Here is a 27,774-nt window from a genome sequence, read left to right as displayed (position 1 = left end):
AGTGATCAAAGCAAAGAAATAGAGGAAAACAATAGACCGGGGAAAGACTAGAGATCTCTTCAAGATAATTAGAGATACCAAGGGAACATTTCATGCAAAGATGGGCACAATAACAGAGAGAAACAGTAAGGACCTAATAGAAGCAGAAGAGATTAAGAAGAGCTGGCAAGAATACATAGAAAAACTACAAGAAAAAGATCTTGGTGACCCAGATAACCATGATGTGTGATCATTCACCTAGAGCCAGACATCCTGAAATGCAAAGTCAAGATAGTGGAGGTGACGGAATTCCAGTTGAGCTATTTCAAATCCTGAAAGATGATGCTGTTAAAAGTGCTGCAATCAATATGCTAGCAAATTTGGAAAACTCAGCAGTGGTCATAGGACTGGAAAAGGTCAGTTTTCATCTTCATCCCAAAGAAAGGCAATGCCAAAGAACGTTCAAACTACCATACAATTGCACTCATCTCACATGCTAGCAAAATAATGCTCAAAATTTTCCAGGCCTTCAACACTACATGAACTGAGAACTATCAGATGTTCAACGTAGATTTAGAAAAAGCAGAGGAACAAGAGACCAACTGCCAACATTCGTTGGATCATAGAAAAAGCAAGAGAGTTCCAGGAAAACATCCACTTCTGCTTTACTGACTACACCAAAGCCTTTGACTGTGTGGATCTCAACAAAGTATGGAAAATTCTTAAAGAGATGGGAATACCAGACTCCTGAGAAATCAGTATGCAGGTCAAGAAGCAACAGTTAGAACTGAACATGGAATAACAGACTTGTTCCATATTGCGGAAGGAGTCCATCAAGGCTGTATACTGTCACCCTGCTTATACAAATGAAAAATGTTCAATCATTAGTAAATCAAAGAGATACAAATTAAATTAATCTAAAAATGAGATGCCATTGTATAATGTGATAATCGACAAAGACTGAAAGACTGCTAAAACATTGTTACTGAGAATATGAGGAAATGGAAAGGATCAAAAATGCTTGTGGGAACCATAAATTAATAGGCATTTCCAGGAGAAAAGTTTACCGTACATCACAAAGGCCTTAGGTTTTGTCATATCCTTTGATCCAGCAACTCCATTTCTTAGAATTTGTTCAAGGAAATAATGCAAAATATGCACTGAATTTTCTGTACTATGATGTTTACCATGGTGTTATTAATAATAGTGATAAAAAAGAAAAAAGCTTAAATGTTATACAGTAGAGACTGATTAAATAAATTATGGACTTTCCCAGTAACAAGCTCTTATGCAGCTATTAAACTTATGTTTGAGAAGAATGTTTAATGATACGGAAAATATTCATAATATATTTTTAGTAAAATAAGTAGGTTACAAAATGATGTGTTCCATATGATCCTAACTTTTGTACACCCACACAAAACATACTTATACACAAAATGCTAGGAGGCTGCCAAGCATAAAGTTAACAGTAATTTTCTTCTGTGTGATTTTGTTGCATTCTCCAAATTTTCTACATTAAATATTGGGAATAAAAAAGTAAATGTAAAATTGAAATAAAATAGGGAGGAAAGTTCATATCTCATTTAGATCTTTGTCTTGCATGTCTGAAAGGGCATGGCCAACCACCAGAGCTCGTTGGGCAAAAGACCAGTGCAATTAACGGTCTAATGTAGGTCTGAGGAAGGAAGATAGAGGTTAAGAGAGACTCTTTTGCCTGGAGAAGAAAGCGTTAGCAGGTGATTTCACGACTCTCTCAAAATATAATTACCTGTGAAGAGTATTAATCAGTTGTTTTTCCCATTCTACAAAAATAGGGTCAAAGGAAGGAGGTTAAACATAGCAATTAACTTGGACGAGATGGAGAGTTGCTTGAGAAGAAGCTCTTGATCTCCTTTTTGTTTTCTGTGTCGCAATGCCACAAAAATTACTGGTTAATAATAAATTCCAAGCAAATGTCTGCCGATCTAAAGAGTGAATGAATGAATAAATGAAGGAATTACAGATTAAGCTCAAGTCCTCAGAGACAACACCTGTCCCAGAGAAAAGTATGAGGAAGAGAAGAAACAGCAACAGATATCTGGTCTTTGAACACACCCATTAAAGAGTTCTCAGGGGAAATAGTAAAGATTACTGGGTAACAGGATATATATGTAAGTTGGAGGTAAAAATGGGTACAAGGATGTGATAAATAGAAATAAAAAGAAGGAAAACCATTCTCTAAAGGGAAGACTCTGGACCATAGAAACACAAAAACATGTAGCAGTTCCAGACAGACAGAAAATCCAGCCACAAGCTGGTTACTCATTTACAACAATAAAATAAGAAAAAAAGTAAAGAAAAACCTCTTGACAATAGGTTCTAGTAGTTCACTGCAAAAAGCATGCATTATGAACCGCTGGGTACCAGGTCTGCATTGCAGGCTGAGATCCAAAACTAGAATCCTCTTCAGAAACCTTGGGCTGAGAGGAAGTAATCAACTATTCTCCAATATAAAATATAAAGTTAAAAAAATAAAATGATAAACAACAAGCCTCCCCTGTATAGTACATGGAACTCTGCTCAATAATCTGTAATAAGTAAATGTGGGAAAAAAAAAAACTTGAAAAAGAATAGATACATGTATATGTATAACTGAGTCACTTTGCTGTGTGCTTGAACCTAACACAATATTGTTAATCAATTACACTTCAATATAAATTAAAAATTTAAAGAAAAAAATAAATAGAGAAAATATTGCCAAAATCCAGATTTCTGGTCTCTTTAAAAATAGATAAAACAGAACTCCCATTCCAAGCCCAGTGCAGTAAGTATATACTATGTAGCAACTAGAAAGAACTTCTGGGAGAAGATAATCCTCATCTAAACCCTGACCTGCCTCTTGAGAAATCTGTATGCAGGTCAGGAAGCAACAGCTAGAACTGGACATGGAACAACAGACTGGTTCCAAATAGGAAAAGGAGTTCGTCAAGGCTGTATATTGTCACCTTGCTTATTTAACTTATATGCAGAGTACATCATGAGAGACGCTGGACTGGAAGAAACACAGGCTGGAATCAAGATTGCCGGGAGAAATATCAATAACCTCAGATATGCAGATGACACCACCCTTATGGCAGAAAGTGAAGAGGAACTAAAGAGCCTCTTGATGATGGTGAAAGAGGAGAGTGAAAAAGTTGGCTTAAAGCTCAACATTCAGAAAACGAAGATCATGGCATCTGTTCCCACCACTTCATGGGAAATAGATGGGGAAACAGTGGAAACAGTGTCAGACTTTATTTTTCTGGGCTCCAAATCACTGCAGATGGTGACTGCAGCCATGAAATTAAAAGACGCTTACTCCTTGGAAGGAAAGTTATGACCAACCTAGATAGCATATTCAAAAGCAGAGACGTTACTTTGCCAACAAAGGTCCGTCTAGTCAAGGCTATGGTTTTTCCAGTGGTCATGTATGGATGTGAGAGTTGGACTGTGAAGAAGGCTGAGTGCCGAAGAACTGATGCTTTTGAACTGTGGTGTTGGTGAAGACTCCTGAGAGTCCCTTGGACTGCAAGGAGATTCAACCAGTCCATTCTGAAGGAGATCAGCCCTGGGATTTCTTTGGAAAGAATGATGCTAAAGCTGAAACTCCAGTACTTTGGCCACCTCATGCAAAGAGTTGACTCATTCGAAAAGACTCTGATTCTGGGAGGAACTGGGGGCAGGAGGAGAAGGGGACGACAGAGGATGAGATGGCTGGATGGCATCACTGACTCAATGGACGTGAGTCTCAGTTAACTCCGGGAGTTGGTGATGGACAGGGAGGCCTGGCGTGCTGTAATTCATGGGGTTGCAAAGAGTCGGACATGACTGAGCGACTCATCTGATCTGATCTGAAACTTTTTTTGTTTACATTTTTTAAATATCCTAAGTATTTTAATAAACTTGAATTAAATAAGCTAATGCATTTAAAATGCCTAACACATGGGAAGAAGTCAATAAGTGTTAGTTATTAATACAATTATTAAATGTCATTTTAGTCTGTTAATTTTCTCTTCTTATTGATTTTTAATTGTTCTTTAATTTGCTGCTTTATACTACTTCCTTATTTTATTACTACTTGATCTGTTTTATAATTTTTGTAAGTATGTTCTCAGTGGATGCTATTTATTTCAACCACTCATTCTAGCTTATTTTATGTTTTAATTGTTCTCTTTAGTGCTCATGTATCATAATTGCCTGCAACCTTCGTTTTGCCATTTCACATGCAATTTTCTCCATCTCTTGCTATTTTTATCCTTTCATTGCCTATTTTCTTCTTAATTATGTTTCTCTTATTTCCTGGATCTTTATAATTTGCCATTATTTTCTTCTGTTTTTTAGTCTCATTCATCCACAGATGAATAAAGCTTGTTAGGCTGAGCGCCGAAGAATTGATGCTTTTGAACTGTGGTGTTGGAGAAGACTCTTGAGAGTCCCTTGGACTGCAAGGAGATCCAACCAGTCCATTCTGAAGGAGATCAGCCCTGGGATTTCTTTGGAAGGAATGAAGCTAAAGCTGAAACTCCAGTACTTTGGCCACCTCATACAGAGTTGACTCATTGGAAAAGACTCTGATGCTGGGAGGGATTGGGGGCAGGAGGAGAAGGGGAAGACAGAGGATGAGATGGCTGGATGGCATCACTGACTCGATGGACGTGAGTCTGAGTGAACTCTGGGAGTTGGTGATGGACAGGGAGGCCTGGCGTGCTGCGATTCATGGGGTCGCAAAGAGTCGGACACGACTGAGTGACTGATCTGATCTGATCTGATCCATGTACTTTGTTGCACTTATTCATTTAACTCATTTTTGAAAATTTTTACTCATTTCAATTATTAAAAATGCCAAGTATTAAGTGTTGACAAAGAGGGACACTTGGTAGAAGTCCTGGCGCTGTGAAGCAGGGTGGCTCCCTCTTATCTTTTCTATTGATCTAGAAAAACTGTTACTTCTATAGTTAATGCCCCAGTTTCCTCAATGCTCGTCTTCCATCTTGTGTATGATAACTGGATCCCTGGCTAAGTTGGCTAACCAAATATGACACAGTAGTGCTATAGAGTAAGCTGTATCCAGGTAAAGACTTTCTATATAATTTTTAGATTTATTTTTAATAAAAGAACTAATCAACCTTAAACCTTCTAGATGCTACCTACCCTGGTAAGATATATAACAGAACAGTCATAACTGAGTTCTTACAGCTCTTTCCCACATCAGCCTGGCCCCAAAATATAAATTATCAGGAAACATAATGGATTCTCTTACTGTAAGGTTCTTACCACCTCAATTAAGCGTTTAAGGACTAGGGTTTCAAGGGTCGGTCTGGATAAAGGGGAAGAACAGAAGCTTTGTAGTTAGACCATCTTGGGTCCATATCCTGGCTCAATCACTGAGTAGCAGTTTGATCTTGGGCAAACCATTTAACCTCTCTGAGTCTCCATTTTCTCATGTATAAAATGGAGACGAGAATGTTTATAAAGACATTGGTCTAAACTGAAAAGTTGAAAGTGTTAGTCTCTCCATTGTGTCTGATTCTTTGCGACCCTATGGACAGGCTCCTCTGTCTATGGAGTTCTCCAGACAAGAATACTGCTGGAGTGGATGGCCATTCCCTTCTCCAGAGAATCTTCTCTAATAGGGAAATGAACCCAGGTCTCCTGCACTGCAGGCAGATTCTTTATCATCTGAGCCCAGATTCTTTACCAGGAAAGCCCCTAAGAAAACTGGAGTGGGTTGTCATAGGGCACTCAATAAATATTATGAGCTAGTATTCTTAGTATAGACATGGATACTGGTGGAGGCTCAAGTTATCCCCAGAACATTAAGCATGTAATTAATTGTGCTTTTGTTCCTCCACCCCTCGAAAAAGGCACAGAACCCTCAGTTGTTATGCTGGGTCCCTCTATCCTGAATTCTGATGAGAGAGGGACCTGAAACTTCCCTCATCAGAACCTCATCCTCTAACTGTTAGAGCATCCTCTAGGTCTACAGGTTTCCTGAGACTGACTTACACACTCCCAGGCTAGATCAATTTCTGAAGGAGATGTAAACAGAGTATGATTTTAGACAGGTGTGTGAGTTTGAAAAACTAATAAGCTCATAGAAGTTTGGGGGAGGTTTCAGAAAATGAATTTGACTTCAAACTAAAAGACATTAGAGAAGAAAGGGGAAGAAATGGCAAAAGATTAAACGAGGAGAAATGTAATTTCTTACAAGTGAGGAAATCATATTATAATTTAACTTCCAAACATCATTGGTCTCTATATCTATATATTTTGAAAGTTCTTGGTATGGAAGAGGGCTATAAGTCTTAAAAGCCTTAAAAGCAGGCACATCAAGTCAGAACCTAAAGCAAATGTAGAATAAACCATCTTACTCCATTTTAAATGGGCCTGTTTGAGTATGAGATAGAGTGAAGGGGTGGCAAGCAGCTAGGGCTGGAAAGAGGAGGGGAACATCTGACAGGCTGGCAAAGAACAGGCTCTCCTGTGGATAACATGTGCTCAGTTCATGCTTCCTTTTCCTTCTTTTTTGATTGTTTTGTAAACTATGAGAAAGGGGGAGACCCAAGAAAGGGAAGGGTAAGAAATTTAGATGAAACTTAGAGACTATAGGCTTACTGTTTTTACATTTAATTGTGTAAAATTTCACCTCAGAAGAGAAAAAAACTACAGACAAATATCAAACTCCAATAAGTGATATACATACTAGTAGTACTTATTTGGACTAGCAGTATTTATTTATTTATTCGTATTTATTTGAAGTATATGGACTTCCCTGGTGGCTCAGACGGTAAAGCATCTGCCTGCAATGTGGGAGACCTGGGTTCGATCCCTGGGTTGGGAAGATCCCCTGGAGAAGGAAATGGCAATCCACTCCAGGACTATTGCCTGGAAAATCCCATGGAGAGAGGAGCCTGGTAGGCGACAGTCCATGGGGTCACAAAGAGTGGGACACGACTGAGCGACTTCACTTTCACTTTCAGTATTTAGGTGAAAGTGCACTGTTGTCTTTGAAATGCATCAAAAAAGGAAAAAAAGATGGACTGATAGATGGGTGGAAGGATACAGAGATGAAAGAAGGATGTACGATGAGGCCAGTGGAGTAAAGCATTAATGACAGAATCTAGGTGGTAGGTATCAGATAAGTTTTGCTATAAAACTCTTCTAAATTTTCTATATGTTGGAAAATTTCAAAATAAAACTGGAAAAATTAAAAAAGAAAAAAAAAGAATCTTTAATGCAAAGATAGCTACATAATTCCTTTTCTTAGGGAAGTCTTAGGCAGTATTGAAAGGCTTTACCCACTAGAACAGAGCTTCTCAAACTCAGTGTGCTGAGGAATCATCATGGGATCTGGTTAACACGTGAAATCTGATTTAAGAGTTTGGGTGAGGCTTGAGATTCTTCATTGGTCTCAAGCTCCCAGGTGATGCAAAGGATGCTGACTTGGGAGGAAGGAACATCTAAGCAGAGGCTGCCAGCAAAGACTGGTCATCTGAGAGGTCCGAAACAGAGACTGCTGCTGCTGCTAAGTCGCTTCAGTCGTGTCCGACTCTGTGCGACCCCATAGACGGCAGCCCACCAGGCTCCCCCGTCCCTGGGATTCTCCAGGCAAGAACACTGGAGTGGGGTGCCATTGCCTTCTCCAATGCATGAAGGTGAAAAGTGAAAGCGAAGTCGCTCAGTCGTGTCCGACTCTTAGCGACCCCATGGACTGCAGCCCACCAGGCTCCTCTGTCCATGGGATTTTCCAGGCAAGAGTAATGGAGTGGGGTGCCACTGCCTTCTCCAAAAAAGAGACTGGTCCTCTCTAATTCCCAAAGGGTTTTTAGACAGAAAGAAAGGTTTAAATCAAGATGAATTCAAAGACATGTATAGCTTAAGCTTGGAAAATTATTAGATTAGATGATTAGGGGAGGACAGAGTTGGAAATTGCTGCAAATGGAACCATAATAAGTGTTGGTATTTATGTTTTTGTATTTTCAATCTTCCTTCATATAATTAATTCATTGTTTAAAGCACATTATTACACTAATCTGAGTTAACTTCTTGCATATGGTTAATTTTTAATAGAGTTCAATTTATACAAGGAAAGGCTTATTTAAGCAGAAAGCATGCCTTTCTGTGTTCTGTGTTAGGAAGTCTATTGTTTCACAGCGTGAACACTCTTGTGCCACTTTTGGTGACCACTACAGGACTGGCAGAGCATCTAGAATTGCTCTGTCCAACATGGCAGCCACCAGCCATCAAATTAGACACAATTAATAAATTCATTTTCTTAGTCACACTAGCCACATTTCAAGTACTTAACAACCACGTGTGGCTAATGGTGAACTTATAGGACATCAGTAAAATTTCCACCAGTGTAAAAAAGTTCTTTTGGAAAGCATAACTTTTGGCAGAGTCACCTTGCAAAACTATAAATGAATGGCAAAGTCAATCCATGTTTATAAGCATATATTTTTAGTTGATAGGAATATTATATATATGTAAATACCTTTTATGATGGCCATTCCCCAAATTCTTTAAAAATAATATTACATTGATGATATTGGGTGCCATAGTCCTTCCCTTTCAGAGAAGCTGGGGACTATACCAGGGAACTCCCAGTCCTTCTAGCTTTCTGTGACTTTACAGAGTACAAGAACCATGTCCTATTGATATTTGCGTTCCTGGCACCGGATATCAGAAGGTTCTTAATAAATCTGTTGAATAAAGCATTTATTCATTTACTTTTTGGTTAGTTGCTTCAGACTCAAGTCAGTTGTCTCGGGGCCAGGTGCGCAATGGATAACGTGTCTGACTACAGACTCAAGTCAGTCATGTCTTCTGCCTTACATCTCTGTGAAAATGGAGAATATTTAAAGACGTGGAATAGAATTTCCCTAAACTCAATTAGAGCCAGAGATAGAGATTTTTTAAATGTACCGAATTTTAAAATAACAATTGTATTTTCTTTAAAAGAGGTTTAATATTTTATCTGAAAATAAGTTTGTTTAAGAACATGAAACTCCTTCCCAGAGGGAAAGGGGGCCATCTTCTGAAATCAATACCAACTTTTTCCACAATTGAATTCAGCCAATTTAATTACCTTAATATTTACTTAGGTCTAAGGGGCTATGCCACCTTCAGGAGCAACCACAAAAACAAACTGCCCTTTGGAGGTTGTAATTTTTTTTCTTTATAGAGCAGAAGGCAGGGGCGACTTGAATCTGGAACAACTAACCTGGTCCTAGCCCAAGAACAGCATGACTGTCCAGGGACACGTGTGGGCCCAAATGGGCAGGATGATGTATCAATTTCAGTGAAAATAGCATGGTACCATTGTTATATCACAGGTGACACTCTTCCCCAAAATACAAATTTATCTTTTCCTTATAGCTTTTAAGTATATTTCCTTTCCTCCCATATTTTCTTAGGAATGGAAAAACATCATGCTTGTAAGAACAGGGATACTAGAAGAGGCCTTTGACATCATTCAGCTCAACTGTCCTTTCTAGATTTCAGGAAACTGAATCCTATCGAGAGAAAGTGACTTGTCCAGTCACACAGGCAGAAAGTAGCAGAAATGAAGGATACGTACACACGTTTCCCCACATACACTTTAAATGTGGTCATGTTTGGAGTGACTGTATCACTAGGTTTGAGATCAACAAAATTCTTTGTGACTACTTCTACTTCTAAAAAGAACGTCATCTCCACAAAAGGATACTTTATTATAGGTCCATGGTATGACATTTTTGTCAGGAGGGGAGTAGATTTCTCAAACTATTGCTAGTTGGTCTTGAATTCCCCTCTTTTGCTTTATAACTTAATTTCAAATCCCCTCCTAAACTACAGAATTTATTGGTTCCCTTGTCCTACCTAGTATTCCAAGAACAGGGAGCCTAATCTCAAATAAAGTGTTGTGTGAGACTGAAAGTTAAAAATACATCCTGACTGGCATCAGGGTCTCCAACTTGACCTGAATATATTATGAAGTAGCCTCATTCCCTTAGGTCAAAATGCTATTGATGATATATTTATTGAATGAATAGATGAATGAATATATGAATAAATGAATGAATAAATATATGAATATGCCATTGAATGATCTGGCCTCACTCACCTTTTATACCTATAAGGACTTTTACCTGGCAGCTGAGGAAAACCCAATGGATTGCATATGAAATTACAATATTGGGATTTTTTTTTGCTTCAACTATTGTGGACTCAAACAGAATACTTTTCTGGTCTCAGATGCTCAGTTGATACAGTATTAAGGCTTAAAGGCCACATCATGTAAGACGCTAAAGGGACTTACTCTGTTTCCTTTAGGCTCTGTCATCAGGGAGAACCAGGCTATAGGCTTCTGGAAGGCAGGAGTCCATCAGCTCTGTACCCCTGCCTTCAACCCTGCAGATGCGGGTTCACTATGCTCAAGCCTGTCCTCACACTCTTTACCCACGAGCCTGGGGCTGTTCACTGCTACCTGTCCATAGGACCAGAGGAACTCAAAGGCAACTAACTGGGGGCACATCTGAATGTTTTAATATCTTCAAAATTCACATTTGGTTCGGTATAACAATTAAGACTTCATATAATTAAAGTGAGTTTTTAAAGATCTGCATATGATTTTAATTATCATTCTCATTCCCCACAATTCCCTACAATTCCACATGTGGCAACATCTTATATACTTTAACTGGAAAGAAGTCTCTCAGAAGCAGTTAAGAAAAAATTAAAATGATGGCATGTGGCCAAGTATTACCAAGTAACCTCTGTGATATCCAAATGCCTGAAACATGTTCACTAAAATAGTTCACTATTTTTTGCCTCAATTTCTACTTTTTATTTATTTTCTTTGTAAATGTCCTTTTGTCCCTTTGCCTAACATGGGAAAAAGCAAAAACAAAAATAAAAACACGTAAGTTATGGTTTACAAAGATCAAAGCTTCATCGCTATTTTTCCACTACTATGATTATCACAAAGGAAAACCAATGAGATTTTTCTTTCATCAACTGACGTTAATGGCACTCTGCCTTTATAGAGAGAATACCAACACTTTATTTCCATTTTCACTTCATCTTTTGAGTAAGAAAACTCTTACATTGGTTATCTATCAACATTTAAGAGGGGACTGGAGTGAACTTACTCATTTATGTCACATTCTAAAATAATTAAAAATAAATCATTTCACTCTAAAAACTGAATGCTTTCTGCCACCACAAATCTCTGAATTCAAAGGAAGAAGTTCACATGAGGCAAGCTTTCTCCTTCCCTCTAGATCCGATCGGGGGTAAGTGATGGAGCAGGGAGAAAGCATGGTGGAGGCGAACTCAAATGGGAAAGTTGTCTGGTGAGAGGAGCCTACGGTTGAGTCTGGGGTCCCTGGAGTGAACAGTAGAAATCAAAAAACATACTTGTAGGACTCCAGAGTTAACTAAGCTGAAAGGACCTTAGAGCTTACTCATTGGGAAAATTTGACAGATGAATGATATAGAGACGAAGAGACTTGCCAGAAGAAAAGCCACAAGAAGAATCCAAGTTTCCTGACTTCACGCTGCTGCTACTTTTCACCTGTTCGTACAGGTTCTGGTCCAAAGTCTGGTAGAGACAGCATTGAGAACCCCATAGAAACTGATGTTCTCCAGACTTGTGGTTGCCAAGGGGGGCTGGGGGGAGGGGAAGGAAGGACTGGGAGTTTGGCATTAGCAGATGCAAACTATTATATATAGGATAGATATACAACAAGGTCCTGCTGTATACCACAAGGAGCTATATTCCACACCCTGTGACAAGCCATAACGGAAAAGAATATGAAAAAGAATGTGTGTATGTATAATTGAGTCACTTTGCTGCACAGAAGAAATTAACACAATATTTTAAATCATCTATAGTTATAAATTTTTTTTTTAAAAGAAAAGATATTCTCTTGCTATATGGATGGCTACCCCATAAACAGGTTTTGGTAAGGGGATTCTTTTAGGAAAGATACCATTAAAGAATTCAAAGTGATAATTCTCTTGAAAATATCATCACTGTACAGCTTAATTTATTTAATGCTGATCTGACCCTTATTCTCAGAGAATTTGCCTTGGTCAAAAAGTTTTTCCAAAAAGGAATACTTAAAAAGCTTTTTGAGTTAAAAAGAGAGCCTATTGTGAGTTAGTAACTCATTTAAGAGAAAAGTCATTGCTGGATCCTTTACAGCTGTTATATAATTATGTGGCATTTTAAAATTCAGTGGTAACTTGTCTCCTTCTATCTGATTTATTCATTCAACAAACATATTTTGAGCAACTAATATATACATTTTAGGACATGTATTTGGGAATGAAATACAGAGAGTGTGAAGTGTGTCTGTGCACATATCTGTAATGCAAGGGAATGTATATATATAATAGAGAGAAGAGGGAAAGGAGGGTTAAGAAGACAAACAGTGAGGAGGAGCTAGGTGTGGGACAGTCAGTGACGTGGGGGAGTGGGTGGGACACAGAAGGTAATATAGAAGAAAGGACATTTCCATAGATGACACACAGGTGTGAAGGCTGGGGGATGTGTGTAGCCAGGTAAAGGTGAGCTGACCACATTGCTTGGCATCCAAAGATTACTGGATGACAGGATGAGGGGGATGGAGAGGCAGACAGGGCCAGAGAGTAGAGGATTCTGAATGTCAGACTCAGGGACTGCATTTTCTTAGGTGGGCAACAGAGAGGTGCTCATGATTTCTGGGCAAGGAATGACAAAATTCAGGGGATGTGGGTAAGAGAAAGGAGACACTGAAGGCAGTAATGGTAATTAAGAAATATGCACAATAGCTAGCTAATAAACTTTTCTAGAAGGAGGGTGGTGGCCATGGGAAAGGAAAGGAAAGAGTGGCTTTGAGAGCTAAGTGATCTTTCAGCCTGTCTGATGGACAGAGAAGTGCAATAATCTCCCTCCATCTCTTAGAACCACTCTAAGCCCAGTAAACACTGCCCGTTGTCATTTGAGAACACAAAGCACTTAAGGAGCTATAATTTAACGCTCACCATGGCTAAGAAAGGGGGTCCTTAAGCCTTGTATAACTCTGTATCCTTTTCAAAAGCATACCTTTCCATCAGAAGAGGGGAAAAAATGGCAACTGTGTCCTAACCTATCTTCACTGCTGCTGCTGCTGCTAAGTCGCTTCAGTCGTGTCTGACTCTGTGCGACCCCATAGACGGAAGCCCACCAGGCTCCCCCGTCCCTGGGATTCTCCAGGCAAGAACACTGGAGTGGGTTGCCATTTCCTTCTCCAATGCATGAAAGTGAAAAGTGAAAGGGAAGTCACTCAGTTGTGTCTGACTCTTAGTGACCCCATGGACTACAGCCTACCAGGCTCCTCCATCCATGGGATTTTCCAGGCAAGAGTACTGGAGTGGGGTGCCATTGCCTTCTCCTAGAAACTGCCTACTGGAAAAACCGCTCACACAGAGGAAAAAGGTCAAATTAGAAAGTTATCACTTACAACATTTCATCTGCACTCATGTGGAACAACTGATGCTTTGCCAAGCCCTTTCCTACCTATTTTCTCATTTCCCCTAAAGCAGCCATGAAGGTATTAAGAGTGGGAATTCCTACCCCCATTTTATAAAGACAAGGTTTGATGTCTGTCCATGGACACATGTGAGTAACAAGGACCAGAGTCTCTTAGCTCCCAGCGCAGGGTTCTTACCACTACACATTGTGACCCCATTGCTACATGGGCTGAGTTAATGCAAGTGGTCTGAACTCCATGAGATTTAAAACAGACGCTGGTTGGATAAGATGTGGGTGCTGTAAAACCTAGTCAGGAGAGCAGATAAAGGCTGCCCAGAAAATGTCCTCCGCTGAGTGAAACACAATCCAGAGCCCAGCTGGGAATTCCATTGCCTCCTTGGGTTTTGGAATTGTTTATTTTTATTCCTTGGCTCAAATCTTTCATTCCTGTCCTTGTCTCTTCTCATCTCACTCCTTTTTCTCTCTCTCTCCTCCTAGCAGCCAGTACCCCTCTCTGTACATACGCATGTCTCAGCATCTAATACCACTCTCTAAAAATAGCTCTGACAAGCTTAGTCTCCTGCAGGTGACACAACTTAAAATTGATACCAAAAGACCAGACCATATCATGATCAGCCTTTGATTCATTTACCCTGTGTACTAAAGACCCTGAAATAAAATAAACACAGTTCACAGGGGAAAAAAATTAATGCAAAATGAGACTCTTTCAAGTGGCATTTTCCAGCCCAGTTTTTTGTGGTGGGTTTATGTAATCAGACATAATAGTCTGCACATGTGTGGTTACACTATTTCAGAAATGATTCCCAGCCCACCAGATGACGTCAGAGGGGCCCATGGTGAGCCCCCTGAGTCTGAGGGCGGCTCTCTTCTGCTCAGTTAGGAAAGATGCCAAATAGCAGAACTGTCAACCCAACTTCCTGCCCAGTCACGTAGAGTTTCTTCAGTTCTTGTTCTGAGTGTGCCCGCAGTCTCCTCCCCACACTCTTTTCCTTCATCATGTTCCTCTCATCCACTTACACACAGAGCAAAACTTTTCCTGGAAAGACCTATATTCCAGCTCAAAAAGTTCCAGGCAATGTATACATGCCTACGCACTTGAACAAATCCCCCTCCCCCAACAAAGAACAACTTAATTCATTTGGAATCCATTTTTGAGAAGAGAATTCTCCATCATACTGTCTTGGATTTTTCTAAGCAGGCACCTAGCAAGTCAGCCATGAATATAAGAATAATAATTAGTATAAGCACAAGAAGGGAAAAATCCTTCTGCTCTGGAAACTTTCTAAAAAACAGACAAAGGTGCCTAGAGTATGTTTAACAGGGTCAGCTTTGACCTCCTACTTCCCTCCCAGAGAGGAACTTGACAAATATTATAGAAATTCAGAGGATATTTTGCCAAAGGAAGGTAGAAAATAAAGAATTCTTACTTGGAAGAGGCCTTGAAAGTCACCAAGACAGTTACCACCTGGTACTTAACCCTCTTCCACAACATCCTGACCAAGTATTAATACTTAGCCAAACCATGCCTGCATGCTCCAATGATAGGGAATCCTTGGCTTCCATAGGCAATAGACCCCTTCTTTGGACAGCACTGACTGTAAAAAAGGCCCCTCCAATGTTGAAGTAAAATGTTTCTACTCAGGATTCTACCCTACTCCCTTTAGATCATTCAGAATGAAGCCAATATCTCACAGATGACAGCATGTCTCTAACTATTACTTACCATCAAACCTTCTCTTTAATAGGTTAAGAATTCCTAATTTTTTTCAACCATTCCTCATCTGATGAAACAGCTGGTACCCTCTTGTTTCCTTCCAGTCTGGCCATTGTCATGTACAATTTCACCAATGTAGAACTGAAAAGCTCTCAGTATTTTCATTGCAGATGCCATACCTCAATTAGTATAGGCGAGGATTACACTAATATACAATGCCCACCTTTCCTTCCTTCCGTCCCCATGTATTTTAATCCCAACAACAGAAACAAAAAAGAAAATCCTCACTGTCATCCAATCACAGTTTTCTTAGTTAGTTCTGAGCCAGTAGTTCTACTGGAGCATCTCATGACCTCTAAAAGCCTAGGAAATCACCCCTGATCCAAAGAATAGCCTCCTTTTCCAGACTGCCCTCTTGTCCCAGCTTGCTGTCACCGCTGCTGAGATAGCGGACGATTGATCTGAGAAATCAAGTTGGATTGCTGTCCCAAATCTACACTCGGTTCTCCTTGTGTCTGTCTGATCGATTTCACTCTGTGCGACATAGCTTGTCGCTATGAATTTTCATGCTAGTCAGGAGCCGCCAGTGCACCCAAGAACAAGTAGAAGATGGTCTGCACCCCTCCCCACCCCTTCAACCTCACCAGCCTCTGTGTTAATTTTTTTTAAATCATCCTTAGATTGGAGAAAGGTGTTTTGTTAAAGACCACAGACCAGGATGCAGGGGATTCCGGTTACCGGCCCTTCCCCATCAGGTTCTCAGGTCCCTGCTTGTGGCGACATCTCCTACCACTGTACAAGGTGTCACCTGTTTGGCAGCCCCTCTCAGCTGAAAGCATGTGGCCGCAGGTGCCATGCAAACACTGATTGTGTGTGACAGCCCTAGACGCCAGCTGCCTGCATGAAGCCTGCCCAATCGCCACTTTTTTTGAGGGTAGAATGCTGCCGATGGCATGACTGATACAGAAACAAGAAACTAGGTGACCGTAAAGCTAAGATAAGTCCTACTAAGTGGCATTCTGAGCCCTATGGCTTTGAAATAATTGGCAGTGATAGAATAGAAACAAAGGGTGGGGGGAGCCTTGTTTTCTTACACTGATGCCCTGCGGACTGTACATCTGACTGGCTGCGAGTCCGTCACTGTATCCTCCTGTCTGGCTGATAACATGGCGAAGGGTATCCACCTAAACGGATGAACAACAACAGAGAGGAGATTAGTCAGAGAGATGCAGGTAAGTGACACAGGTCATCAGCACACAGGCTACCGTTTGGGCACACCAAATTAACGCAACCATTGGAGATATTCTTCCTGGGAAAGGAACCATTAGGAGGCTGGGCCTCCACTCTCTGCCAAATCCATTATCCTTTCTGAGCTTAGTAAGCAAGACAGAAAAACGGTCAAAGAAAGCTGGGTTTCCCAACAATGAAACTACTGTTGCATAAGACATCAGGGATTGGGTGATGGAGTGGGTGAGTGGGGAGGCTGAAAGATTTTTTCCTTCCTTCCAGATCGTCCTATACAACTTCTTTGCTCAGGAGCTTATAAAAGTCAAGGTTCTGTTTAGAAGGGCCAGCCAGCTGCCTCACAGAGAGAAGAGTGTGTGACTAATGCTGTCTTTTTGAGGACTTAAATAATGGCCGGTTGTCTAGTCTTTTGGACAAAGCCTGACTATGTATCTTCAAACTTGGTGCCAGGCAATGTTTCCAAAGCAAGGGGCTGAATCGCCAGCCAGCTGGTGTATTCCAGGCACATAATGCTTCTTGTTCCTCACGCAGGTGGGACCCTGGGTGGGCGTGGCTCAGAATCGTCCTAGCGACCCTGACCCAGAGCACACAACTTCACCCCGTCACGTCAGGCTGTGTGCTCACACAGAAGGATGGCTTCTGAGTTGTCATGAAGGCAAGCTGCTGACTAAGGCGTGCTGAGGGCTTACGCCACACGACTTGAGTTTTGTTTCCCAGCATGGACCAGACTTGTCACCAGAAACTCAAGTCCCTTGACCTCAAGGATGACTACAAAGATAAGTTTAGTCAACCTGACTGGGTATTTTTAAAGGTTAAAATGCAACCCTGAAATACTTAGGTATGTGCCTAGTGATTAATGACCTCCATATTGGGCAAACGTTGAGTGTGGAAAAACCAACAAACCAGAAAGAAACCTGGAAAGCAAGCCGACAGAGTGAACTCCTTCCTTTCCCTTTTATGAGCAAAGAATACACTGGGTCCACTTGCCTCAGTCACCTCACCCTGCACTTGCTCCTTTCCTGCCTTCCTCGTATGACTGACAAGCCAGAGCCAAATGCATTCACAAAGTGTGGACAAGATTCCCCACGACAGTGGTTGTCTTTGTTTTGGTTTGGTTGTTGGTAAGGTTTGGTCTCTACATCTCTCTCTGTCTCTTTCTGTCTGGACAGAAGCAGGAGTGCCAGTCCGACTGACGGCTCCTGGACTCTAAGGCATTCACCTGGCGGCACATTGGCTGGGTCCCTACCTGTGATTGCACGTTGGCTCCAACCTGGGCCCCTTGGTAAGAATCCCCATTGAGTGACTGCACGCTCATGAACAAATCTCCAGAGTTTGACATGTTAAAAGAACTGGAAGAACCTGGAAAGGAAAGAGTGAGGCACCTGAATCACAGAAAGGAAAAGGCTCAACCCCCGCAACTAACAGCCAAGAGGAAGAATGACATGCAAAGCAACCCCCCCAAACAAAACTAAAATCAAAACAATATCAACAGAGTCTGGTTAGTAGCATGAAGAACAGAGCAAGCAATAAAGGGTGCATATCGTTCATGTTATGTAAAGCCCACATCTCCCTGCAAGTTGCCTGTAGGACTGCTTCCCCTTAGCAACTTTAAGCTGAGGAAGGAAACATGTATTCTTCTTAACTTGGTCTGTTTGAACTGGAGACAGCCTCCAGCCCCTGGATCTCTCTTTCATGCCTCTAAAATTCTGGGACTGGCTGGGGGACCATGAGCTGGAGACTATGGGCTGGTCAATGATACTTCTGCCACCATGATGGAGCACCTGAGCTGTCAGCTAGATTCTAAATAAACTACTGCTACAACCATCTACCCTCATGTGGGGAGCAGCACCTGGGGGTGGGAGGGCACGAAGGCAATGCTGCACAGTAGGGCTGGCTCTGGGATACAAGTCACTGACATTCCTGATTTTCTAGAAAGAAGATGATGTCCCCTTCTGGGTGGCAAACAGCCTAAGAGAGCCACGAAGACTACAAAAATAAATGAGAATAATATGCTCTTCTTGCCACCTGCCGTTTTAGAGGAAGATGAGACAGAAATTGAACCAGGAATTCTCAGGCATGCATGAAATATGAAATCATAATAATAATGATCAAGTGGGTCTCCAGAAGAGCATTTAACCATCTGTTTTCACCTCCTAGAGATGATGTTTTCTCCCAGACTCAGCCTACAGGCACCACCCGGGTTCCACTGGTTCTACTATGGTAAACCTAGTCCCCCCGCCTCAACCTAAACACAAGGCCGTGGAAAAACTTATTATTATTCTGAAGTCATCGTGCAGCTCAGCGCATTAGGAAAGAAAGCTCGACGTGCAAGGTTTGGTTAAAACATGACATTAGCCTGGAAAAGGAGAGACCTCAGGGACCCAGGTCAGTTCCACTCTATTTTTTCCATCCCTTTAGTGCTCAAATTGCACTCCTGCCCTTGAGTTCTGAGACCACCATCATCCGTGTGGAATCACACAACAATGATTCATGCCCCAGCTCTGACTCTTTCTTTTATCCCAAGATGGGGATCTGTGCTGTCCTAGAGAGCTGCCTCACCTCACATGAAGAGCTGCAGCTAAGCAGAATAGGAGGGTTTTTTTGTTTGTTTATTTGTTCCATGGAAGGACCATTTAGCAGTGATTTCTAAACTCTGCCACTTTCCTTAACTCTTCATGGTACCCTCCTCCTTCCAAGGCAAGAGTCATTTAGTGACCAGATGATTTACTTGAGGACAATTTACCTGGGGAAAACCTCAAGTTAAGAAACACCTCCTTCCTGCTTTGTTCTTTGGGGTGTTAATCCATATGCAAGCAACCAGCTCAGTATTAATATTCTGCTATGTGGACAGATCCTCTACTCTTACTTCCTTCTCCTGTGAAAAAGGAGCTGCTTTGAAGGGTAGGGGACAAGGCAAGCACCATCCAAAGAACTATGCCATTCTCATGGCTCTGCAACATGTCTGTGTATGTCATGTGGCACACATTTCTAGGTTTAGTTTATCTGAAACGAACTAGAAAAGTGGGGTCTTAGGCAAAATAAGTACAAGATCTGATCAGGTATGGTTTACATCCAGTCAGTGGGTGGAGGCTTTGGTGTGGACTTTCCTTCCATTAATGTGGTGCAAATCTGACAAACAGTCCTCCCTAACATGTAGGTGAAGTAGTGCATAGCACAGATCACATTCTTATGTTAAGATATATAATATATGATCTATAGTTATATCCCTCTCACATCTTTCTTTCAACCACAGCAACATAATCTAAATAGTATTTAATAGCTTTATAGTATTACAACATATGCTCACATGTAGATGTCATCAGAGTCAGGACCCAGCAGCTCTAAGAACCCAAATTATAGTTGTTGATATGAATCAGATTTTTTCCCCTGAGAGTATTCAGTTTGAAGCTCAGGTATTCTATTTCTCTCCCAACCAAATACCATGTAATAAACATACACTCTATATGCTTGGTTGACTCTTTATTGGAAATTAGCACACAGACTGAGAAACGGAAGAAAGCCCCAAAGGGCTATGTTGATGCCAAGGAACATGGCATCCATAGAACCATGAAGGCACGGAATGTGCCATTTACAAGACAGACACTGCAATTGACACAGATGATTTAAAAAAATATATGTGCATAGATAAATTGTAAATATGTCTGGCTGCCTAATGTACATAGAGACAAATATGCGCATATCAATGTACTTCATGTACAAATGCATTTGAATCAGAGCAGTAATTGCAGGAGGAGTCCCTGTGCTTTTAGACATCCTGTTTCAGCATTTCATTGTCTCTGCACATCCGTGTACAACAGCACCATGGTTTCTGCTTCTCTGATAAGTATCTAGAGGCAGTGATGGCACTGAGGGAAGAGACTAGGTGCCATGAATACTGCAATAAAGCAGACACAAGTCCACACAAAACATCTAAATAATGATGGGAAGACACATTCTTCATCTGGCACTGGAAGTTGGGAAGAACTTATACTAGATTGGATAACCTCCTGGAATAGGAAGTGGGCTCTCTCAGAGGTGCTGTGAAATTCTCAAAGAACTAACACAGAATTACCTGGCTTGCTGAGAATGTCAGTCTGAACCCTTACCTGCCGGTGGCTATAAAGTAATGGCAAAGACTAGAAGCACAGTTTAAGACATGTTTACCATTTAAATGGTTCTGAATTTGGCTTGGGGAGGGAGGCAAGTGGGTCATTTACATTGTAATCTAGACATTGGGGGCATATACAAAACTAAATTTGAACTCAATTAAACAGAGAAGTAATAGATCACCTATGGATTTTGATGCATTTGCTCACTCAAACACAACGTGGAGATGTGTTAACATCCATTTTCATAAGACAATTTCCTGAACACACTATTTTTACTCTAAAGAGTTTCCAGAATTAAATTTCTTCAGAAAACAAAAACAAAAACTCAGCTAACCTCAAAATCCAAAGAAAAAAAGTATAATAATCATAAAATCTAAACCCAGAGCAGAGTTTCTTGACCTTGGCACTATTTACATTTTCGATCCAATAATTCTTCGTTGCAGAGGAATATCTTATGTATTATAAGATGGTCAAACAGGTGCCAGGAACGCCTACCCCTGATGACTGTGACAGCCAAAAATGTCAAGTTTACCCCAACTGAGAACCAATGACCTAAAACAAAAATGAATTTCCTTTTCCTTCCTAAGGAACTCAAGGCATTTAAAAATATTAGTTCATTATAACTCAGAGCATTTTTAGGAAGCAGACGAATGGCAAGTATTGCTTTAAGTTCTGCAGTCTAGACATCAAAGCCTCACATATTAGATAGCCAGTCTGATCAGACTGGACTCCCATACTATTTGAAGGCTGGAAGACAGAGCGTGTTTGCTCAATGTAAGCTCAACTCTATCATGCTCATTTCTCTATTTTCTATGATTTTCCCCTCTCAAAATCAAACAATCATTGTTACTTTCTACTCAGCGCAAAGTACAAGAGGGAATGTTTAGTCCAGTATGAAATCCCTTTAGTAGTTGTACATGTCCAGAGCTCCAATTCCAGGAGGCTATGTTTTCATCTTCCACTTAGAAATTAAGGGTAGAAACATGGGAAGAAGGAACACAGCAGAAAACATCAATGGAATAAATTCTTTCAATTGGTTTTAAAAAACAAAACCATGCAGGAATCTGTAGATTTAGTGCAAGTGTCAGTAAACTTCTCTGGCTGTGTCACCTCCTCTCCAGCCATGTGTACCATGTATCAACTCCTGTTAGGAAGCCAGCGTCCAGAGATTTTAATATGATAATCTTCCACCAATCCCTCAGAACACCAAACTTCCTTTCAGGAGTACAATAAGAATATACCAAAGAGTTTAGAGCTTGCCACTATAGTGTTGGAGGAAGAGCTGTCACAGCTGAATCTCCTGTTTTCCTTGACACACACACACACAAAGCTAAGCAAAATAATTTAATCTATGGGTTCTGAGCCTCAAAAAAGCAGGGACTGCTGAGCTAAGCAAAGATTCTGATAAGATATCAATGTTGATACCATGCTACAGAAAATATCTATAACCCACAAGCCAATTTCTTTCTTCTTGGATATTAAAAAGTTCTCCAACTCTTCCCAGTAGATAATCTAGCCTTCCTAAAAGGGCCTTATTTTTCTGAGATATTAACTCTTGCTTTCATCATTCCATCAAAAATAAGAAATTGAAAAGGCATCACTTTAGTTCACTCCAGAAGAATTATGGATCCAGGGTTATAACTTGTGCTTCAATTGGTCCCCATTTTTCTTTTCAAAACAATTAATTTTCTTGTCTTCTTTCTATTCTTCATCCTTGTTCCATCCATTTTGCCCAGCTCTGCTGGCATAAAATATGAAGTATTCCAAGTATCTCTAAATGCTTGCTAATTCCTCACAGGACTTAGCCCTGTGTGACTTTTATGAATCACGCCTAAGGAAATAGGAGGCTGGGCATATAACAACAATCAGGAATATTTAGAAGTGGCCTAAATAAAGATGGTGAAATACTGCTCTCCACACAAAAGCCTCTATAAGGAAGAAGATTTACTTGCAAAATATCTTGCAGTAGAAATAAGTATTTATATTTAGTAAAGCTTCTGGGAAAAACTCCTGCTTCGATACTGAGGATATAAAAAGTTTCCAGGTTTCAGAACTCTGGACTTCAAACTCAAAAGAAATATATTTTCACTTACTACCCTCTTATGTAAAACTTGCTATATTAGTTATCATTTACTCTTTGACATCATTACCAAGGAGCTGGTATACAACATTATCAACACACTATGTGAAAAGGTGAAAGTTCTCCCTTTATCTGAGTAGAGATTTGGGTTGTGTTAAGAGCAAAGAAAATATAGAAAAACCCATTTATAACTTTTCTTGTTAAAACATTTATCTTTTAAAATTCATGCTATTGCACATATACAATAGTATTTTCTTTTGTCCCTATTTTAGAAAAATACAAAGGGATTTCTCTGCATATTACTTCCAACAACTTAGGCACCACTGGAAAGCTTAGCTCAAATTTTCCATAATAATTTACTTTGTGCTCAGAATAGTCACATGAAGGTTAAGCCACCAGAAAAATTCCTCAGAAAACTGTAATCATAGACTGACATTCCAAGAGAGCCAACATAATTCTTAAACACAGACGAGGGGGTTAAAATGCTTACTTTTCTCTTTTTAAGTGCTTTAGGAAAGAATAAAGAAGTTACGGACTTAGTAATGAAGGGAGTCCATGGGGCCCTTCTAAGGACTAGTCATAAATCATGCTAAGCCATCTGCGAGGCAGATATATCAGGGACAGGAAGAAGTCATTTTGATATCTGTTTTGCATTATGATAACCTTTGCAAGAGTGTTGAGTGTGTTTTTGCTAATGTTGACAGAATAAAACTTCTTCCACAAAGACAGAAAATGTCTGCCTAGCAGTGCAATTCAACTGGTGCTGTTGGGTCTGAAATGCTTAATAATTGACCAGATGGGAAAGAAGGAAACTCTCTGGTTACTGAACCTGTTAGCCTTGATCCTTTGTCAATAAAACCTTGATGAGAAAAGAAGGAAATACACACTCACACACAAAACCTCAAAGAGCAAATATGCTCCCTATGGTTACCTAATCTGGAGTGCTGGGTAAAGTAAAACTGGATTGAATTCTGCTTGTCTTTTACCATGTCCATGTTTACAAAGCCCTGGCCATTCTTCTTGCATGATTCCATTTAAACAAAAGAAGTCTGTGACAGTATAGCCCTGTGACTTGGAGAACCTTATGATAACAAATTAGAAGTGTCCAGAAGCTGACAGAAAACATTAGTGTGTGGAGCCTTACATGTCTCCAATAACAATCTACCATAAGGCAGAAAGATAGCTTATTTTAGTGGGCAAACAAGCTGGGAGGTCAAAGATACCACATACCTCCCTAAATGTTAGAAATTAGATTGAAAAATCATATTATGATCTAACACATTTAAATCTGTGACCTTTTAAAGTTGAAGGCATCAATTTTCTTAAATGTGCACCCCATAGCCAAAATCAATGCATCTGATTCACTATGGGGAGAAATATTATAATCTGTTTTTTATTAATATTATTAATACATAATTATATAATAAGAACTATTTCTGGTTTTCCCTTTAAAAAAGCACCAACATGGATACCTTCCACAAATACCAAGAGTACAAACACCAAGGTTATATTTTAGGTATTATAGATGATTTTTTTTTCACATGTGGAACTTAAGAACTGGCACACTCCTAAAATATATTATGTTAGCCTTAACTCTGAAATTAGTGATACAATGCACATTTACTAAAATAAAATCAGGAGCATAGCACATGACAGATACCATAATAGGAAAACTGGAATCTGGATCATTTGAATTAATGACTGGCAATTTTCTTTGTAGTTTATATAAAGAAAACCAACACAATAAAACAGTAAAGAAGAACAACAATAAACAATTGATAGCAATAATCATAGTTGGCTCTGCAGACCAGAACATTCTAATGAGATGTTTAAAGAAGAGTGGATACTCCTGCATAGAATTCATGGTAGTAAATGACTCAGACATCGTGTGATGGGAACAGCAAAATAGATATATGAGACAAACTAAATGTGTGAACCCCAAGAGACTGTCGCAAAGTATTAAGTCAAGTTTACTTATTAAAATCTCTGAAAGGAGAATTTAGAGGTCTCCTCATCAAAACCAATCAATTTACCTCTGTCCAACTTAAATAGACACATGACTGCAAACCCTCAGCCAAGTCCATCTTATACACAACAAAACACATTGCCTTTTGAAAATAAAAAGAAAAACCCAAAGTAGTATCAATGATAAAAAAGACAATCAAACACATAAATCAACCCATCCAAAACAAGAAAATCCCAGTGTTGGGAAGGCACACATAAAGATGGAGAACCATTCCCCCAAATCAAAGAGAACACTAACCAGCTGAGTTGGGAGTTGAGGGTGAGTTAGCTTGGCTTCCATGGGCTGACACATTGGTAGCAGTGACAGCTGTTTTGGCAGCATAAATATTGGCTTCCTCTTGAAATTTACCTATGTTCTTCTTGTACCGGATTCGTTTATTTCCAAACCAGTTTGATACCTAGAGAGATTTAAGAGAAGGTGAGAAATTTACCATTTCCTCCTGCATAAGCATCACAGAAGAGCTTATGAGAGAGTTGAAGACATGGGCTTCACTGGTCTTATCCTAGCTCTGATTTCTCAATATCAATGATAAGACCTGAAGAAAGTGCTTGCAGAGGAACAATTATATAAAATGAGATTCTCTTGCTTAATATAACACAATCTAAGAAAACCATTGTGACAAAGATTTTTCTATGGAGGAGCTGCTCATTTAACTAGGACCATTTTACTTTAGGGCAAGCATTTTAAATCTGCTTACCTCGTAAATATATGACTAAAAAAACTTGGCATTTCAGGAGAAATGCCTGTTACTTACCTATGCTAAAGCTGACTCTAGGCAATCAAAATACACAGACCTTTAAATATCCATATAAATCTAGATCAACATATGGATGCTTTCATGGATGGATTAATTTCCCATTTTTATTAGTTAAGTAACTTTAATATGGACTAGGTTCTTAGCTGCACTGTACTACTACTGACCTTAGGATCAATATAATTCAATCCAATAAATTTCACTAAGTATTTTGTGTAAAGCTTGGTGTTATCTACATAAGGAAAATCTGAAGCATAGCACTGATTATTCCTTTCCATTTCAGGCTTTAAATGTTAATGCCAAAACACAAAATAAACCTAATTTACTTTCATTTGTTAATTTATTTTCTTCACATGGCTCATAGTGGCTGTCCTGGCTTGATTCTTACCCGTTCCCTTTACACCAAGACCTCTGCCAGAGACAAGTGGAAACACAGTGAAATTCAAGTTTTATTCCCATGATTCCTGCTTTAGGAAGAGTTTCATACTCCATATTCCAGATGTGACTTCAAACTAAAATGTTATGATTTTATACAATTACAAAACAAACCATGAATTTGATGAGGAAAGGAAAAGTTGGTAACACATGTACCGTAGCTTTACATGTAACTTAATTTATCCCAACAATGGCAGATAAAGAAAACTCTTGCAAAACTACACTTATTTTTTAAGTGCATTAGCTAAATTTTAAATCTTATAGGGCTATCCCCTAATAGATCTAAATGCTTATGCTATAGCAGAAATGACAAGCCTCTGTTGTAAAAATCAAACCATATCATTGAAATATTAGTAAACAAGAGAAAATAAATTCAGAAAAAGGTTTATTTATTGTAAATGCTGGTGCCTACAGTAAGGGTCAAACTAGGAGAGAAAGACACTTCTGAGTCCATTTAAGGACTGCTGCCTATCTAATTTCATTCTCAAACTCATATGTTTTTCTTGATGTAACTTTCACTATTCATAGGAATCAATCATAATCATGGTTGGGTTTTTACTTTTAAGTGGAACAGAAAGGAAGAGAGGTAGGGAGAGTTTTTTTTCGGAGGCAACTGGATGAGCTGGAAGAAAGTGGGAAAGATGAAGATAGTTTGGAATGACTTTTGAGGAGGAAAGGAAATGCTTGTGGTCAGTTACATGAGAGAAAGTGAGAAGGAAAAGGGGGGAAAACGGACCATTCCTAGATGATTACCTCTACAGGAGAACAGATCCTCATATACAGGGAAGATGCTGGGTCAATTCAGGCATTTCCTACACGAACCACTAGGGGGATATCATATGCCCTCAACAATGTATAGAAACAGTGCTTTCGATAATTGATTCACTGTTCAAGAGTCACTGACAAGGGTCTACTATGTGCTGGGTCCTAGAGATATATAGATGACTGACAGTCTGAGACAACTAATGCAGAAGGAATCGCAGATTCTCAGGGAGAGGCTTGATTCACATTCTGAACAATCCCGCATGGCTAGAGCCACGGTGAAGTCCGGTGGAAAGTGAGATATATGAGTTTGGTGCTCTAGTAGAGAAGTCTCGTGGGGATATTCTAAGAGAAGTATATTTGCAGCTGTGAGCAAGGAAGGCATCACTCCAATTAAGCGTGTAGAACAGTGCTTTTCAAAGTTTCAAAGTCAGGGGCTCTTGGACGGCTTATTAAGACAGAGTCCGAGCTTCCTCTTCTCCTTCCCACTCCCCATTCACACGCGTGTGCTCGGTCGTGTCTGACTCTTTGTGACCCACAGACTGCAGCCCGCCAGGCTCCTCTGTTCACGAGGTTTTCCAGGCAAGAATACTGGAGTGCGTTGCCATTTCCTTCTCCAAGGGATCTTCCGAGCCCAAGGATCGAGCCCACATCTCCTGTGTTGGCAGGTGGACTCTTTCCCACTGTGCCACCGGGAAAGGCCCTCCTTCCCAACAGGAATTCTTATTCAGGACTGGGGTGAGACCCAAGAAATTAAAAAACAATAAAGTATAGTTGATTTACAATATTGTGTTAGGGCTAAGTGTGCAGCACAGTGATTCAGATATACCCTTATCTATCTATATCTATATATGTGTACACACATATATCTATATAAACATATGGAGGTTTCTGTGTATGAACATATTTTCATTTGAGAATCAAATTAGTAAGTGAATTAAAAAAATATGTCAGAATATAGTTACTGGGCTAGGACATGATGAGATGGGGCTAAAGAAAGGACAATACTTTCAGGATATGTAGAGATGGGAGACCCTCTAAGAAGACTGAGCAGGAGTGCCCTAAGAGGAAGGAGGAAACTCCAGAGAGAACAATGTCAAGGAAGCCAAAGTAGGAGAATTTCAAGATGGAGGGGTTATTATTAACCC

The 27,774-nt window shown here is 39.9% G+C and overlaps 1 protein-coding gene across 4 annotated transcripts in view; it reads right to left on the bottom strand.

Annotated features, from left to right (window-relative positions):
• PBX1 (PBX homeobox 1) overlaps positions 1 to 27,774 on the bottom strand; it is a 334,444-nt gene that overhangs the window by 55,478 nt on the left and 251,192 nt on the right. For 2 of the 4 annotated variants that reach the window (XM_086394561.1, XM_086394560.1), the window contains exons 7-9: positions 24,913 to 25,072; positions 17,707 to 17,819; positions 16,310 to 16,399 (exon numbers count right to left, since the gene is read on the bottom strand). In XM_086394561.1, coding sequence (XP_086250687.1) covers positions 16,310 to 16,399; positions 17,707 to 17,819; positions 24,913 to 25,072 — 363 coding nt within the window. The remainder of the gene's footprint in view (positions 1 to 16,309; positions 16,400 to 17,706; positions 17,820 to 24,912; positions 25,073 to 27,774) is intronic. The other 2 variants (XM_086394563.1, XM_086394562.1) reach the window with 1 other exon arrangement.

Source organism: Bos grunniens, chromosome 3 (assembly GCF_055505025.1).
Source record: "Bos grunniens cultivar Pamir isolate PY7600 chromosome 3, Bosgru_T2T1.0, whole genome shotgun sequence".
In the NCBI taxonomy this organism is placed as follows: Eukaryota; Metazoa; Chordata; class Mammalia; order Artiodactyla; family Bovidae; genus Bos; species Bos grunniens.
Note: the sequence above shows the minus strand (reverse complement) of the source record. Positions and strands in the feature narration are given on the sequence as shown.